The sequence below is a fragment of the Megalobrama amblycephala genome, linkage group LG20, assembly GCF_018812025.1.
Source record: "Megalobrama amblycephala isolate DHTTF-2021 linkage group LG20, ASM1881202v1, whole genome shotgun sequence".
NCBI classification, from domain to species: domain Eukaryota; kingdom Metazoa; phylum Chordata; class Actinopteri; order Cypriniformes; family Xenocyprididae; genus Megalobrama; species Megalobrama amblycephala.
Window position 1 is genome coordinate 30,408,293 of NC_063063.1, and position 14,220 is coordinate 30,422,512.

The following is a 14,220-nucleotide window of genomic DNA, read 5'->3' on the forward strand; positions in this document are numbered from 1 at the left end:
TGGAGTTTCTTGCCTTAGACCGTCCCACTTTAATTCACGACTGACTATATTAAAATAATGTAATTAAAACCTCACTATATAAGTCTGCAATAGTGCACTGTTCTCTACAGCATTGTAAATAATTGTATTTTTCAAAAATATCTTCAAATACCCATGATAGTACAAATGATAGTACAAAAAATGCTAAAATTTGATATAGAGTTATTTTTATAGTTATAATAATGATTTTATAATGTCAAGTCAAGTCAAGTCAAATTTATTTATATAGCGCTTTTTACAATTGGTAATTGTTCCAAAGCAGCTTTACATATTAGAAGCACAGAAAAAAGAGAAGTGGTTAAAAATAAGCTGTACAAGCAAGCGTGGTAATATGTAACATATACAAGATGGTGCTACATTAAGCCAATGTCGGCTGACTCCCAGGGGTGGAAAAAACCCCCTAGGAGAAAAACCCAGCGTGCTAACACTGGGAAAAAAGTCCTAGGAGGGAAATAACCCCTTGGAAGATATATATAATATATGTAAATGGATATGGAGATCAAAATCTGAATTATACATTTTTATTATAGAGATTAAAAATAGATTATATATAAATATATGTAAACGGATACGGAGATTAAAAATCTGAATTATAGATGCAGCCAGAACTGGATCTGTAGGCCCATTGTCTCCTGGGCTACGTTGTAGTCAGGTCCAGACACAGGTTCTCCATCTGATCTGGATACGGCCTGGATCCAGCACCCGGCAAACCTCAGGATAAGCAGAGAGACAGATATTAGCGTAGATGCCATTCTTATTCTGATGTACAGGTATATCTAGTGTTATAGGAAATGTTCTCGGTTCCGGCCGACCTAATTATTGCAGCGTAACAATCCTTTAACGGATTTGAAAAATGTTAATGTATTGATAATGTGTTATGTGTATGCAAGAGCAAAGAGATGTGTTTTTAGTCTAGATTTAAACTGACAGAGTGTGTCTGCTTCCCGAACAATGCTAGGAAGATTGTTCCAGAGTTTAGGTGCTAAATAGGAAAAGGATCTGCCGCCTTCAGTTGATTTTGATATTCTGGGTATTATCAACTGGCCTGAATTCTGAGATCGCAATAGACGTGAATGACTATAATGCACCAAGAGCTCGCTTAGATACTGGGGAGCTAAACCATTTAGAGCTTTATAAGTAAGTAGCAAGATTTTAAAATCTATACGATGTTTAATAGGGAGCCAATGTAATGTTGACAGAACTGGGCTAATATGGTCATACTTTCTGGTTCTAGTAAGAACTCTAGCTGCCGCATTTTGGACCAACTGTAGTCTGTTTAAAAGCCGAGCAGAACAACCACCCAGTAGAGCGTTACAGTAATCTAGTCTTGAGGTCATGAATGCATGAACCAACTGTTCCGCATTTGTCATTGAGAGCATATGTCGTAATTTAGATATATTTTTTAGATGGAAGAAGGCGGTTTTACAGATACTAGAAACATGACTTTCAAATGAAAGATTGGTATCAAAGAGCACACCCAGGTTCCTAAACTTTGGTCCAAAGATTAGGATATCAGTTTTTTCTGAGTTTAATAATAAGAAATTTCTTGTCATCCAGTTTTTAATGTCAGCTATGCATTCTGTTAGTTTTGTGAATTTGTAGGTTTCATCAGGGCCCGAGGAAATATAGAGCTGAGTATCGTCAGCGTAGCAGTGAAAACTAACACCATGCTTCCTAATTATCTCTCCTAAGGGCAGCATGTACAGAGTGAAAAGCAACGGTCCTAGTACTGAGCCTTGTGGTACTCCGTATTGAACTTGTGATCGATACGACATCTCTTCATTAACTACTACAGACTGATAACGGTCAGATAAGTAAGATTTGAACCATGCCAAAGCAATTCCACTAATGCCAATATAGTTTTCAAGTCTTTTTAAAAGAATGTTGTGATCGATAGTGTCAAAAGCAGCACTGAGATCTAATAACACTAATAGAGAAATACAGCCACGATCGGATGATAAGAGTAGATCGTTTGTAACTCTAACGAGAGCAGTCTCAGTACTATGGTATGGTCTAAATCCTGACTGGAAATCCTCACAGATTCCATTTCTTTCTAAAAAGGAGCACAGTTGTGTTGAAACTGCCTTTTCTAGTATCTTTGACAGAAAAGGTAGATTCGAGATTGGCCTGTAATTTACTAAATCTCTCGGATCTAGTTGAGGTTTTTTAATAAGAGGTTTAATAATAGCCTGCTTAAAAGTTTTTGGCACGTATCCTAGTGTTAAAGATGAATTAATTATATCAAGAAGTGGACCTACGACCTCTGGAAGCATTTCTTTCAGTAGTTTAGTCGGCATTGGGTCTAACATACATGTCGTTGATTTTGATGATTTGATAAGTTTAGATAATTCTTCCTCTCCTATAGCTGCGAATGATTCTAGTTTTACCTCAGGGACACTACAGTGCACTGTCTGAAGCGAAACTGTAGACGGTTGCATGTTTATAATTTTCTCTCTAATATTGTCAATCTTGCAAGTAAAGAAGTTCATAAAGTCATTACTGCTGTGCTCTTTGGAAACGTCAGCAGTTGAATCTCTGTTTCTAGTTAATTTAGCCACTGTGTCAAATAAATACCTAGGATTATGTTTGTTTTCTATTAAGAGATTTGAAAAATAAGTAGATCTAGCATTTCTTATAGCTGTTCTGTACTCAATAATTTTTTCTTTCCACGAAAGGCAAAAAACTTCTAGTTTTGTTTTCTTCCAACTACGTTCAGCTTTTCTCACAGCTCGTTTTAGAGCCCGAGTGTGCTCATCATACCACGGCGTTGGATTAGTTTCCTTAGTTTTCCGTAAAGGAGCGACTGCATCTAATGTGCTGGAAAAGAGAGAGCCAATAGTTTCTGTTGCAGCATCGAGTTCTTCTAAGTTGTCAGGTATACTAAGGCGATGAAACTGCTTGGGGAGATTATTTATAAAGCAATCTTTAGTGATAGAAGTGATGGTTCTACCATATTTATGGCTGGGTGGTGGTTTTGTAGCCTTGGCTAACTGTATTATACACGAGACTAAATAATGATCTGATATATCATCGCTCTGCTGTAGAATTTCAACAGCATCAATATCAATTCCATGCGACAGTATTAGATCTAAGGTATGATTACGACAATGAGTGGGTCCTGACACGTGTTGTCTAACTCCAATAGAGTTTAAAATGTCTGCAAATGCCAATCCAAATGCTTCTTTATTATTATCTACATGGATATTAAAATCACCAACAACAAGGACTTTATCCGCAGCCAGTACTAACTCTGATAGAAAATCAGCAAATTCTTTGATAAAGTCAGTATGGTGCCCTGGTGGCCTGTATACAGTAGCCAGCACAAATGTCAACTTACATAATGTTACATAAAGCACCATCACTTCAAAGGAATTATATTTGAAATTCTTTTGAATGATTCTGAATATATTACTATAAAATTACAGCAACACCTCCCCCTTTGCCTTTCTGTCGAGGATTGTGTCGATAGTCATAACCTTGAGGACTAGACTCATTTAAAATAATGTAATCGTAATAGCCAGGTTTCTGTCAAACACAGCAAGTCTAGTTTATTGTCTGTGATAATTTCATTTACAATAAGTGCTTTTGAAGAAATAGATCTAATATTCAGTAACCCAAGCTTTATCATTTGTTTATCTGATTTATCTGTGATTTTCATTTTTTGAACATCAATTAAATTTTTACCCTTAAAAGGTTTCGGAAGTTTTTTGTATTTACTAGTTCGAGGTACAGACACAGTCTCTATGTGATAATATCTAGGTGAAAGAGTTTCTATGTGCTGTGAATTATCTGAGTTCTGTGACGTGAGGCGACTAGCAGACGGTCGGTTTAGCCAGTTTGTCTGCGTCCTGATCTGGGCCCTGGTTTGTCATGTTTCAGCTCTAAGACTATTTGCCAAATTTCTAGATAGAAGAGCAGCACCATCCCGGGAGGGATGAATACCATCTCTTTTCAACAGATCAGGTCTGCCCCAAAAGCTTTTCCAATTGTCTATGAAACCTATATTATTCTGCGGACACCACTTAGACAGCCAGCCATTGAGTGATGATAACCTGCTAATGTGCACCATTGATTAATTCTCTAGCCATCTAGTGGCTGTAGTTAAAAATTCATGTTATTTTAATTTTAATTTAATTAAGTGTTTGCTTTCCAGTAGATGGCAGTAATCGTCCACTAAACCCAGGCACATTTTTCATGTCTATCACTATGAATGAAATTTAGAAATGTAGATCTTTATTAAAGTGGATTTAACATAAAATTTTGCTATTTTATGTATATACTTAAATTATTACAAATTGAGGCAAATAAATAACACAAGATACCATAAATCCTACAAAATTGCACAACTTTACAGTAAAATATTAAAGTAGGCTATTACGTTTGTTTAAAAAAAAAGTTACATGTTACAAAATCACATTTTACTGTCTGGTTAAGCTAGTTGGACAGAAAAATGAATATTGTTGGCCAATGTGTAATAGCATAGCAAGCAACATAACATAAGTGATAGGCCATATTTTATTATTTGCCTACTATTATTACGATATGAGTAAGCTGCATACATGCCTTTATTTTTTGCATGTTTTCCCCTCTTCCTTTTTATTTATTTACGTTACTTAAATCGGCCTCCGGTGGCTTAGATCTTTTGCCTTACCATAATTTAATGTTGATTTAGAACTTGTCCCGCTCTTCCTACAGACGTCACCTCATCCCTTCTTCTCGTATAATTTTGAGTGAGTTGTCTTCTCCGAGCGCACACTCCGAGTCCCTCCCGACCAGGTTAATTTACCCACCGAGTGACATGATATCATTGACGATGCGTGCAAATGAGCGGTAAAAACCCGATCGCGCATTCGTTTGTTTTTTCTTGCGCGGGTGCCCCGTGCCGCCCTGGGCCATCCAGGCCTAAATCCGTCACTGAATGGTTTTTAGGAAAAAGTTAGGCTACTCAGCTTAATACATGTGGCCGCGTCCACAGTTTCTAGAGCATCCATATTTCAACCCAGTGCCATGACAACACCGGTCCTCGCGGCCAAATAAACTGACCGGCCCACCGGGAATCCTCCCGCTGCTCCCGATTAGCCAATCCGGGCCTGCTAAAAAATCTCAAATCAAGAAGCATTAAAATTATCTTGTTTTCAGAAAAATAAGTCAAAATTTAGTTAATTTTTCCTTAAAACAAGCAAAATAATCGGCCTGTCACAAATTCCCATGTCTGGACTTTTGTTATTTTCTTTTGTGTGTTTTTCATTGTAGTTTTATTGTATTGTATTGTATTGTATATCTTTATTGTCCACTGAGGTGGAAAATTGTCTTTGGCTCACCAGAACATAGAATAACTGGTGTTAAAAACAACGAAAACAGGACAAAAAGAACAGACAAATTCACATTTCATAAAGATTACAATTCATGCTGTCCGTGTCATTTCATTTATCAAACACTTGTGGAATTAAGAATTTTAATAGCATTTGGAATAAATGATGGCTTGAGCACATTTTTATTCATAAGAGGTATTCTGTAGCACCTACCTGATCTCAAGGGCTCAAATGGGCTAGAGAGAGGGTGAGAACTATCTGCAAGAATATCCTACTTCTCGCCTTCTTCCTTGCCCTTTCAACATAAAGTTGTCCTAGGGGCTTCTGTGGTCTGCCAACAATTTTGCTTGCCATTGACACAATTCTTATTTCTAAATCTACAGTGAACCGAACCGAAAACTCGTTAGTAAATAAAGAAAAGAGCACAGGGGAAAGAACACAGCCTTGTGGGCAACCTGCGCTTAAAGTTAGCACATCTGACATAATACCTCTGACACAGACCCTCTGTGGACGGCAGGAAAGAAAGTTTCTAATCCATAAAACTAACCCTGTGTTAACATCAAGATCAACAAGCCTTTTTAAGAGAATGTGTGTCTTCATTGAATTAAAAGCTGATGTGAAATCCACAAATAAAATCCTGACGTATGCTTTGGGATTCGTAAGATGTTTCGTAACTGTGTTTAGCAGGGTCAGTGCAGCATCATCTGTGCCTCTGTTACTCTTATATGCAAACTGAAGTGGATCTAACCTCGAGGTCACAGTTGAAGTTAGATGGTTAGCCAAGACTCGCTCCATAGTTTCACGTCATTGTTCAAGACAGTCATCCTATGAACTGATAACTCGTTAGATTTGTTGTGCCCACCCCTGATCTAGAGAATATAGTGATCTCTGTGAAGTGTTTGGACGTCTGAGGTTCCCCAACTTTGGGAAGGCATTTAACATCCACACTTATGCATGTGATGCAGGGCTAGGTGAAGCACTCATTCAGCAGAATGAAGATGGACGAGAGGTAAGGGTGGCGTATGCAAGTCGAACTCCGCATAGGGGATGCCAAAGACTCGATGCCCAAGAAAGAATGTTTGGGGTTGATATGGGCACTTGAGCACACTGGTGTCTTTGATTGCAGGATGTTTATTTCAGCATTGTGAACAAGCCTGGGGTACAGGATCAGGTACCTGATGCTCATTCCTGAAACCCTTTGCCAAATAGTAGTGGGACTTTGGATGTGATGCCTGACAGTGGTATCATAGCTGGCCTGGACCTCCAGATCCAGTTAGATGATGCTGAAGCTGGTGCGCTGCTTTGTAGGTTGAAGACTACTAGATTGATGAGGGAGACAATCATTTCGAAGGCTGTTACACAGTCCAAGATGGATAACCCTGTTCTACGGAGAGCAGACTCTTGCCAGACTTACACAGATTTTTTTCTGGCCTCAAATGAGAGGTGATGTACGCACAGCTGCCAGCTTACCAAACAATCCCAGCAGAAACCAGCAGGTTTGATGGTCTCTGTGCAATGAACCCTAGGAGTACGTTTGATCAATTTCATATAACCCCATGAAATGTTTTTGTATGATCAATGTCAACACACATATGAGTAATTTAGGTGTTTGTCTGTGTGTTTCCCTTTAGACAACGTCATTGGACTTCAAGTGAGACTTTCCTCATTTTCAGATGTAACACAGAATGGAAACATTGAGATTGTTTTACAGCAAGTACGTCAAACTTACTATCAATATTTAAATACAGTGTTAATAGATCATTCACGGAAAGTTTGATCTGTCTGTCCGTCTGTTTCAGATAAAACAGGAGCTGGTCAAGAATGGTCTGCCAAGCAGCATAGTGCTGAAGTTAAGAAAAGTGCAAAAGATAACGCCATAAATTCAATCTCCTTCAGGAAAAGAAAAAAAAAAACAGTCCTGTTCACTTAGCGTCTGACACCAATTGATCCCACTGATATTATTGTGGTTTTATTTGAAGGATTAAAGCTTCAAAAGAAACATAAAACACCATGAAAGTGGTCTTACAGTAGCTCTGTGTGAAGAACAGAATGAAATTTAAGCCATTCAGATGTATAACATACTGACATCCACTCTAGATTTCCTTGAATGGTTATGAGAGTTCACTGATATGATGATATCCATTTTGACATAAACAATCTTTTGATTCAAATCTTTTCAGTAAATCAGCTGATGTCATTACAAACCTAATCTGAATGATTCAATCACAAATATGACTGGAATCCACATCCATGGAAAGATTCTATTTCACAAAGGCTTCTTTACAGTGGAAAAAAGGTTCTTTATATTTATAACATGTTCTTCAGACTTTTTTTTTTTTCTTTTTTTTTAAAGGGTTATTTTAAGAACTGATCACTGAAAGGTTCTTTGGGAAACCAAAAATGGTTCTTGGTATTGCAGTAAAAAAAAAAAAAAAAAAAAAAAATCTTTTGGAATCTTATAAATAATTATATTTAAGAGTGTGCTTATGGCCAAGATTATGCTTCAATTTCTTTTTATTCTTAAAAGCCTCAATCCTCGTTTGTGCTTTCTTCTTATTCAATACATTTATTCTGAATTTGTCTTTATATTCCATGTTTTTAAGTGAACCATGTCTTCTGCACCAGCTGTCAGGTATAGAACTGCATTTAAAGGTGCCCTAGAATTAAAAATTTAATTTATATTGGCATAGTTAAATAACAAGAGTTCAGTACATGGAAATGACATACAGTGAGTCTCAAACTCCATTGTTTCCTCCTTCTTATATAAATCTCATTTGTTTAAAAGACCTCAGAAGAACAGGCGAATCTCAACATAACACCGACTGTTACGTAACAGTCGGGATCATTAATATGTACGCCCCGAATATTTGCATATGCCAGCCCATGATCGAGGCATTAGACAAGGGCAGACAGTATTAACGTCTGGATCTGTGCACAGCTGAATCGTCAGACTAGGTAAGCAAGCAAGGACAACAGCGAAAAATGGCAGATGGAGCAATAATAACTGACATGATCCATGATATCATGATATTTTTAGTGATATTTGTAAATTGTCTTTCTAAATGTTTCGTTAGCATGTTGCTAATGTACTGTTAAATGTGGTTAAAGTTACCATCGTTTCTTACTGTATTCACGGAGACAAGAGCCGTCGTTATTTTCATAAACACTTGCAGTCTGTATAATACATAAACACAACTTCATTCTTTATAAATCTCTCCAACAGTGTGTAATGTTAGCCTTAGCCACGGAGCAAAACCTCAAACTCATTCAGAATCAAATGTAAACATCCAAATAAATACTATACTCACATAATACGACGCATGCATGCAGTATGTATGACGAACACTTTGTAAAGATCCATTTTGAGGGTTATATTAGCTTTGTGAACTTTGTTTATGCTGTTTAAGGCAAGCGCGAGCTCCGGGGGCGGAGAGCGCGAGCAATTAAAGGAGCCGCAGCATGAATCGGCGCATTTCTAATGATGCCCCAAAATAGGCAGTTAAAAAAATTAATAAAAAAAAAAAACGATGGGGTATTTTGAGCTGAAACTTCACAGACACATTCAGGGGACACCTTAGACTTACAGTACAGTCCAAAAGTTTGGAACCACTAAGATTTTTAATGTTTTTAAAAGAAGTTTCGTCTGCTCACCAAGGCTACATTTATTTAATTAAAAATACAGTAAAAACAGTAATATTGTGAAATATTATTACAATTTAAAATAACTGTTTTCTATTTGAATATATTTCACAAAGTAATTTATTCCTGTGATGGCAAAGCTGAATTTTCAGCATCATTACTCAGAAATCATTCTAATATGCTGATCTGCTGCTCAAGAAACATTTAATGTGTACAATTGTACAAAATATTTGTGTACAATATTTTTTTCAGGATTATTTGATGAATAGAAAGTTCAAAAGAACAGTGTTTATCTGAAATCTAATCTTTTGTAACATTATAAATGTCTTTACTGCCACTTTTGATTGATTTAATGCATCCTTGCTGAATAAAAGTATTCATTTCTTTAATTTCTTTTCAAAAAAATAAAAATAAAAATTCTTACTGACCCCAAACTTTTGAACGGTAGTGTATAATGCTACAGAAGCTTTGTATTTCAGATAAATGCCGTTCTTTTGAACTTTCTGTTCATCAAGGAATCCTGAAAAAAAAAGTACACAACTGTTTTCAACATTGAAAATAATCATAAATGTTTATTGAGCAGCAAATCAGCATATTAGAATGATTTCTGAAGGATCATGTGACACTGAAGACTGGAGTAACGATGCTGAAAATTCAGCTTTGCATCACAGGAATAAATCACTTTGTCAAATATATTTAAATAGTACACAGTTATTTTAAATTGTAATAATATTACTGTTTTTTACTGTATTTTTAATTAAATAAATGTAGCCTTGGTGAGCAGAAGATACTTCTTTTAAAAACATTAAAAATCTTAGTGGTTCCAAACTTTTGGACTGTACTGTATATTACATCTTGTAAAAAAAACGTTCGATGGCACCTTTAATGTTGACATATATATATATTTTTCTTGTTGGAAACCAGTGTGTTCTGAAAATGAATGTCACTCGACAGGAAGGAAGACTCTCTCTCTGTTTATATTGAACATCCATACACTTCTTTTCTTTGTCTTTGTCATGCTTGTTATCAGAAATCAGAAACAGCAGAAGGTTTTCAACTAACTGGATCTGAACTATGTGAAAGATTAAAACCTGTAAACTCTATTGGCTTTAACCAAAAGAAAAACACATACTTCACCTAACTGTAAACTACTTGCTTTTAAACACCCTGAATAGGTGTTAATCATTTGTTAGTCCCTGTGCATATGTTTTCCTGCATTCCTTGTCCATTGTCTTCTATGTAATGTGTTTTGTTTGATATGCTGTATTATCTCCTGAGCCTCGTCATTAAAGACTATTCTACTTAATGTTCTTCATCTTTGTGAGTTTAAACACAACCCAGTTCTGGCAGTCGTTTTTTCATGATGCTTTTATGAATTGCCTTTTACAATTCAAAATCTATGTACCATGGAATTAAGATAGTTACTACTTTCTTTTTTTTTTAAATGTCAACATTATGGATTAAACTATACTGTTCATGTGCAAAACCATTGTGGTGCAAGATATAAGATCAGTATTCATGAGAAATTGTCATTGAATATGTCATCATTATATGAAATTTAGAATAAACACATGAGAATCACCAATATTAACTCCACTGAAGGCAATTGAATTTAATTAAATTCCTTTGAACTCATGACTGTTCAAAAACAGTCTTATTTAATGAAACCTACTGCATATAAATTACATAGGCCACGTTCACACTGTAAGTTTTTGGGATTGATACCTTGCAGCAGCCATTTTGTAAAATGCATTTTTCATGAAAATTGTCACTGGTGTTACCCGTTTATAGATAAACTTTATTTAAAGCTATTCTTTAAAGAATGCTTTTTCACAAGATGTAATATAAGTCTAAGGTGTCTCCTGAATGTGTCTGTGAAGTTTCAGCTCAAAATACCCCATAGATTTTTTTTAATTAATGTTTTTAACTGCCTATTTTGGGGCATCATTAACTATACACTGATTTTTTCAGCGCACCGCCCCTTTAAATCGTGTGCTCCCTGCCACACGAGCTCTCGACTATATTACAGCGCATTTACAAAGTTCACACAGCTAATATAACCCTCAAATGGATCTTTACAAGATGTTCGTCATGCATGCTGTGTGCATACATTGAATCATGTGAGTAAATAATTTATTTTGATGTTTACATTTGATTCTCTATGAGTTTGAGGCTATGCTCTGTGGCTAACGGCTAATGCTACACTGTTGGAGAGATTTATAAAGAATGAAGTTGTGTTTATGAATTATACAGACTGCAAGTGTTTAAAACTGAAAATAGCGACAGCTCTTTTCTCCGTGAATACAGTAAGAAACGATGGTAACTTTAACCACATTTAACAGTACATTAGCAACATGCTAACGAAACATTTAGAAAGACAATTTACAAATATCACTAAAAATATCATGCTATCATGGATCATGTCAGTTATTGCTCCATCTGCCATTTTTCGCTGTTGTTCTTGCTTGCTTACCTTGTCTGTGCACAGATCCAGACGTTAATACTGGCTGCCCTTGTGTAATGCCTCGAACATGGGCTGGCATATGCAAATATTGGGGGCGTACATATTAATGATCCTGACTGTTACGTAACAGTCGGTGTTATGTTGAGATCTGCGTGTTTTCCGGAAGTCTTTTAAACAAATGAGATTTACATAAGAAAGAGGAAGCTTTTCCATGTACTGAACTCTTGTTATTCAACTATGCCAAGATAAATTCAATTTTTCATTTGAGGGCACCTTTAAGTTCTTTTGCATAAAATAGCACTAAGATTACATGATTAAAACTTTTCTTTCTTATTGTTAATCCTCCATGTATTGACGAGGCTCACACAACAAGTACTGTTATCAGAATGCGTTTTTTCTTGTTCTCCAGTCCTTAAAGGGTTTGGGCTTTTTGTTTTTATCCAATACATTTATTCTCAATTTCTCCTTATATTCCACTATTTCATCTGCGTCAGGTTTAGATCTGCATTTAATGTTTGTTTTTTAAATGTTTTCTGTTGTTGTTGTTGTTGTTGTTGTTGGAGTTTTGAAAAGGAATGTCGCTCAACAGGAAGGAGAACTCAAAGGAGCCCAAACTCCATCAGGTGACAGAAATGAAGAGAGAGAAAAAAAACCTTGGGAGAAACCAGGCTCAGTTAGGGGCCAGTTCTCCTCTGGCCAAATTAATGAACATTGTTTATGATTACAGGCAGCATCACAAGTCAGATTGTGGATTGATGTCATTGAGAATTTTTCATCCAGCTCCTTTTGCTTGAAGATCGGGATACGTCACACCGGCGTTTGGTGGGAGGAGAGTTGAAGTCTGTCCAGGAGAGCTGACATTTGGCCTGTAGTGGACAAGTAGCTTATCAATGACTATAAACCCAATTACTGCAGCCAGAGATTTAAATTATAGAAATGTGATACTATGTTATGTGTATGCTAGGTGAAAAAGATATCTTTAATCTAGATTTAAACTGACAGAGTATGTCTGTCTCGCGAATAATGCTAGGAAGACCGTTCCAGTTTTGGCACTAAAAAGGAATACGATTCACCGGTCGCTGGCAGCCAATGCAGTGTTGACAGAACCAGGCTAACCACCCAGTGATGCAGTACAATAATCTATCCTTGAGGTCATAAATGCATGAATGAACTTTTCTTTTTCTGAATTCAGTAGGAAGCTTATTCATCTAGTCATTCTAGTTTTAAAATCAGGTATGTGTTCCATCAGTTTTGGGAATCAGTATGTTTTGCTGGGCCTCAAAGAAATATAGAGCTGATTATCATCAGTGTTACAGTGAAAACTAACTCCATGTCTCCAAATGATTTTTCAACTCTCGTTATGCATGGCGTCGGAGGGTGTTCCAGTTTTCTAACAGTCCGTATAGTTTCTGTTGCAACATTGAGTTCTTCTGAAGTAAGTTATCTGGTATGTTGAGACAGCTCAAGAAGATTGCTAATAAGGAAATAGTGGTAGAAGTGATAGATGTACAAAGATAGTTGACCTTTCTGTGCAGATATATTCTGTGCAGAATATATTACACCACAGAAACAATTTATAATTGTAATAATATTTCACAGTATTACTGTTTGTACTGTATTTTTGATCAAATAAATGCAGCATTGGTGAGCAGAAAATACTTTTTTCTAAAGCATTTTTAAAAAATGTATGGAGCCCAATAGGAATATGTGAACAAGAAACGGTGTATGCACTGTCTACATTCTGGAAGTTTTTACCTACATTCACTACATTAATATTTCTTTGAGTTTGATCCATGCATGCTCAGTGGTTTCAGCTATCATTCCCTGTTCATTCCTATGAATATAACTGCTCATTCTGTTTTCCTTTCAGTATCTTAAACTAAAATGTTATTCTAACAGTTTTCTCTGCTTCTAAGGAGAACTGATGGGCTTGTTGGGCCAGAAGGAGATTGTAGCTAGTTTAGTACTTTATTAGTATGATTGTTTTACAGTACATGCAATATTACATTTTGTATCTTGTTATTACTATTATTTTTTAAAATATATAAAATAGAATTATATTATTATATAAATAAAAACAGAATAAAAGAGTCTATAAAAAGCCTATGATTCTATGGAGTGTTAAAAGTGACCTCAAGATCTCCAGTGATGTCAGTGTTTCAGATCGTGGAGCCAAAAGTCAAGCTCAAAAGTAAACCTTACAGCTTCCTTACTATCAGTTTCTTCATGATGCTTTTATGAACTGCCTTTTTAAAGATAGTTGTAAACGTAGATGAAGCGTCAAGAATGAGTTTCTATTTATGTATTGTTAACATACTGTAAATGCTACGGAAGAGGATTAGGGCCAAAAGCAATAATAAACAAATAAAGAGATTCTTGAGATTAAAGTTGTTAAATTTCGAGAAAAAACTCATTCAATTTCGAGAAAAAAGTCAAAATAAAATGTTGAGAATAAAATTACGAGAAAAAAACTTGTTAAATTTTGAGAAAAAAGTCGAGATAAAATGTTGAGAATAAACTCATTAAATTACGAGAAAAAAGTCGTTAAATTATGAGAACAAATTCGCAATGTAACGAATTTGTTCTCGTAATTTAACGAATTTGTTCTTGTAATTTAATGACTTTTTTCTCATAATTTAACGAATTTGTTCTCGTAATTTAATGACTTTATTCTCAAAATTTTATCTCGACATTTTCTCGAAATTTAATGAGTTTTTTTCTCGTAATTTAACGAGTTTATTCTCAACATTTTATCTCGACTTTTTT

General features: G+C 35.7%; 1 protein-coding gene across 1 annotated transcript in view; it reads left to right on the plus strand.

Moving 5' to 3' along the window:
- LOC125255156 overlaps window positions 1-7,247 on the plus strand; it is a 28,696-nt gene extending 21,449 nt beyond the window's left edge. Inside the window, exons 10-11 of the mRNA XM_048170184.1 lie at window positions 6,983-7,065; window positions 7,151-7,247. Of these exons, the coding sequence (XP_048026141.1) occupies window positions 6,983-7,065; window positions 7,151-7,231 (164 nt within the window). The 3' untranslated portion in view covers window positions 7,232-7,247. The remainder of the gene's footprint in view (window positions 1-6,982; window positions 7,066-7,150) is intronic.
- Window positions 7,248-14,220: the final 6,973 nt, after the last annotated feature.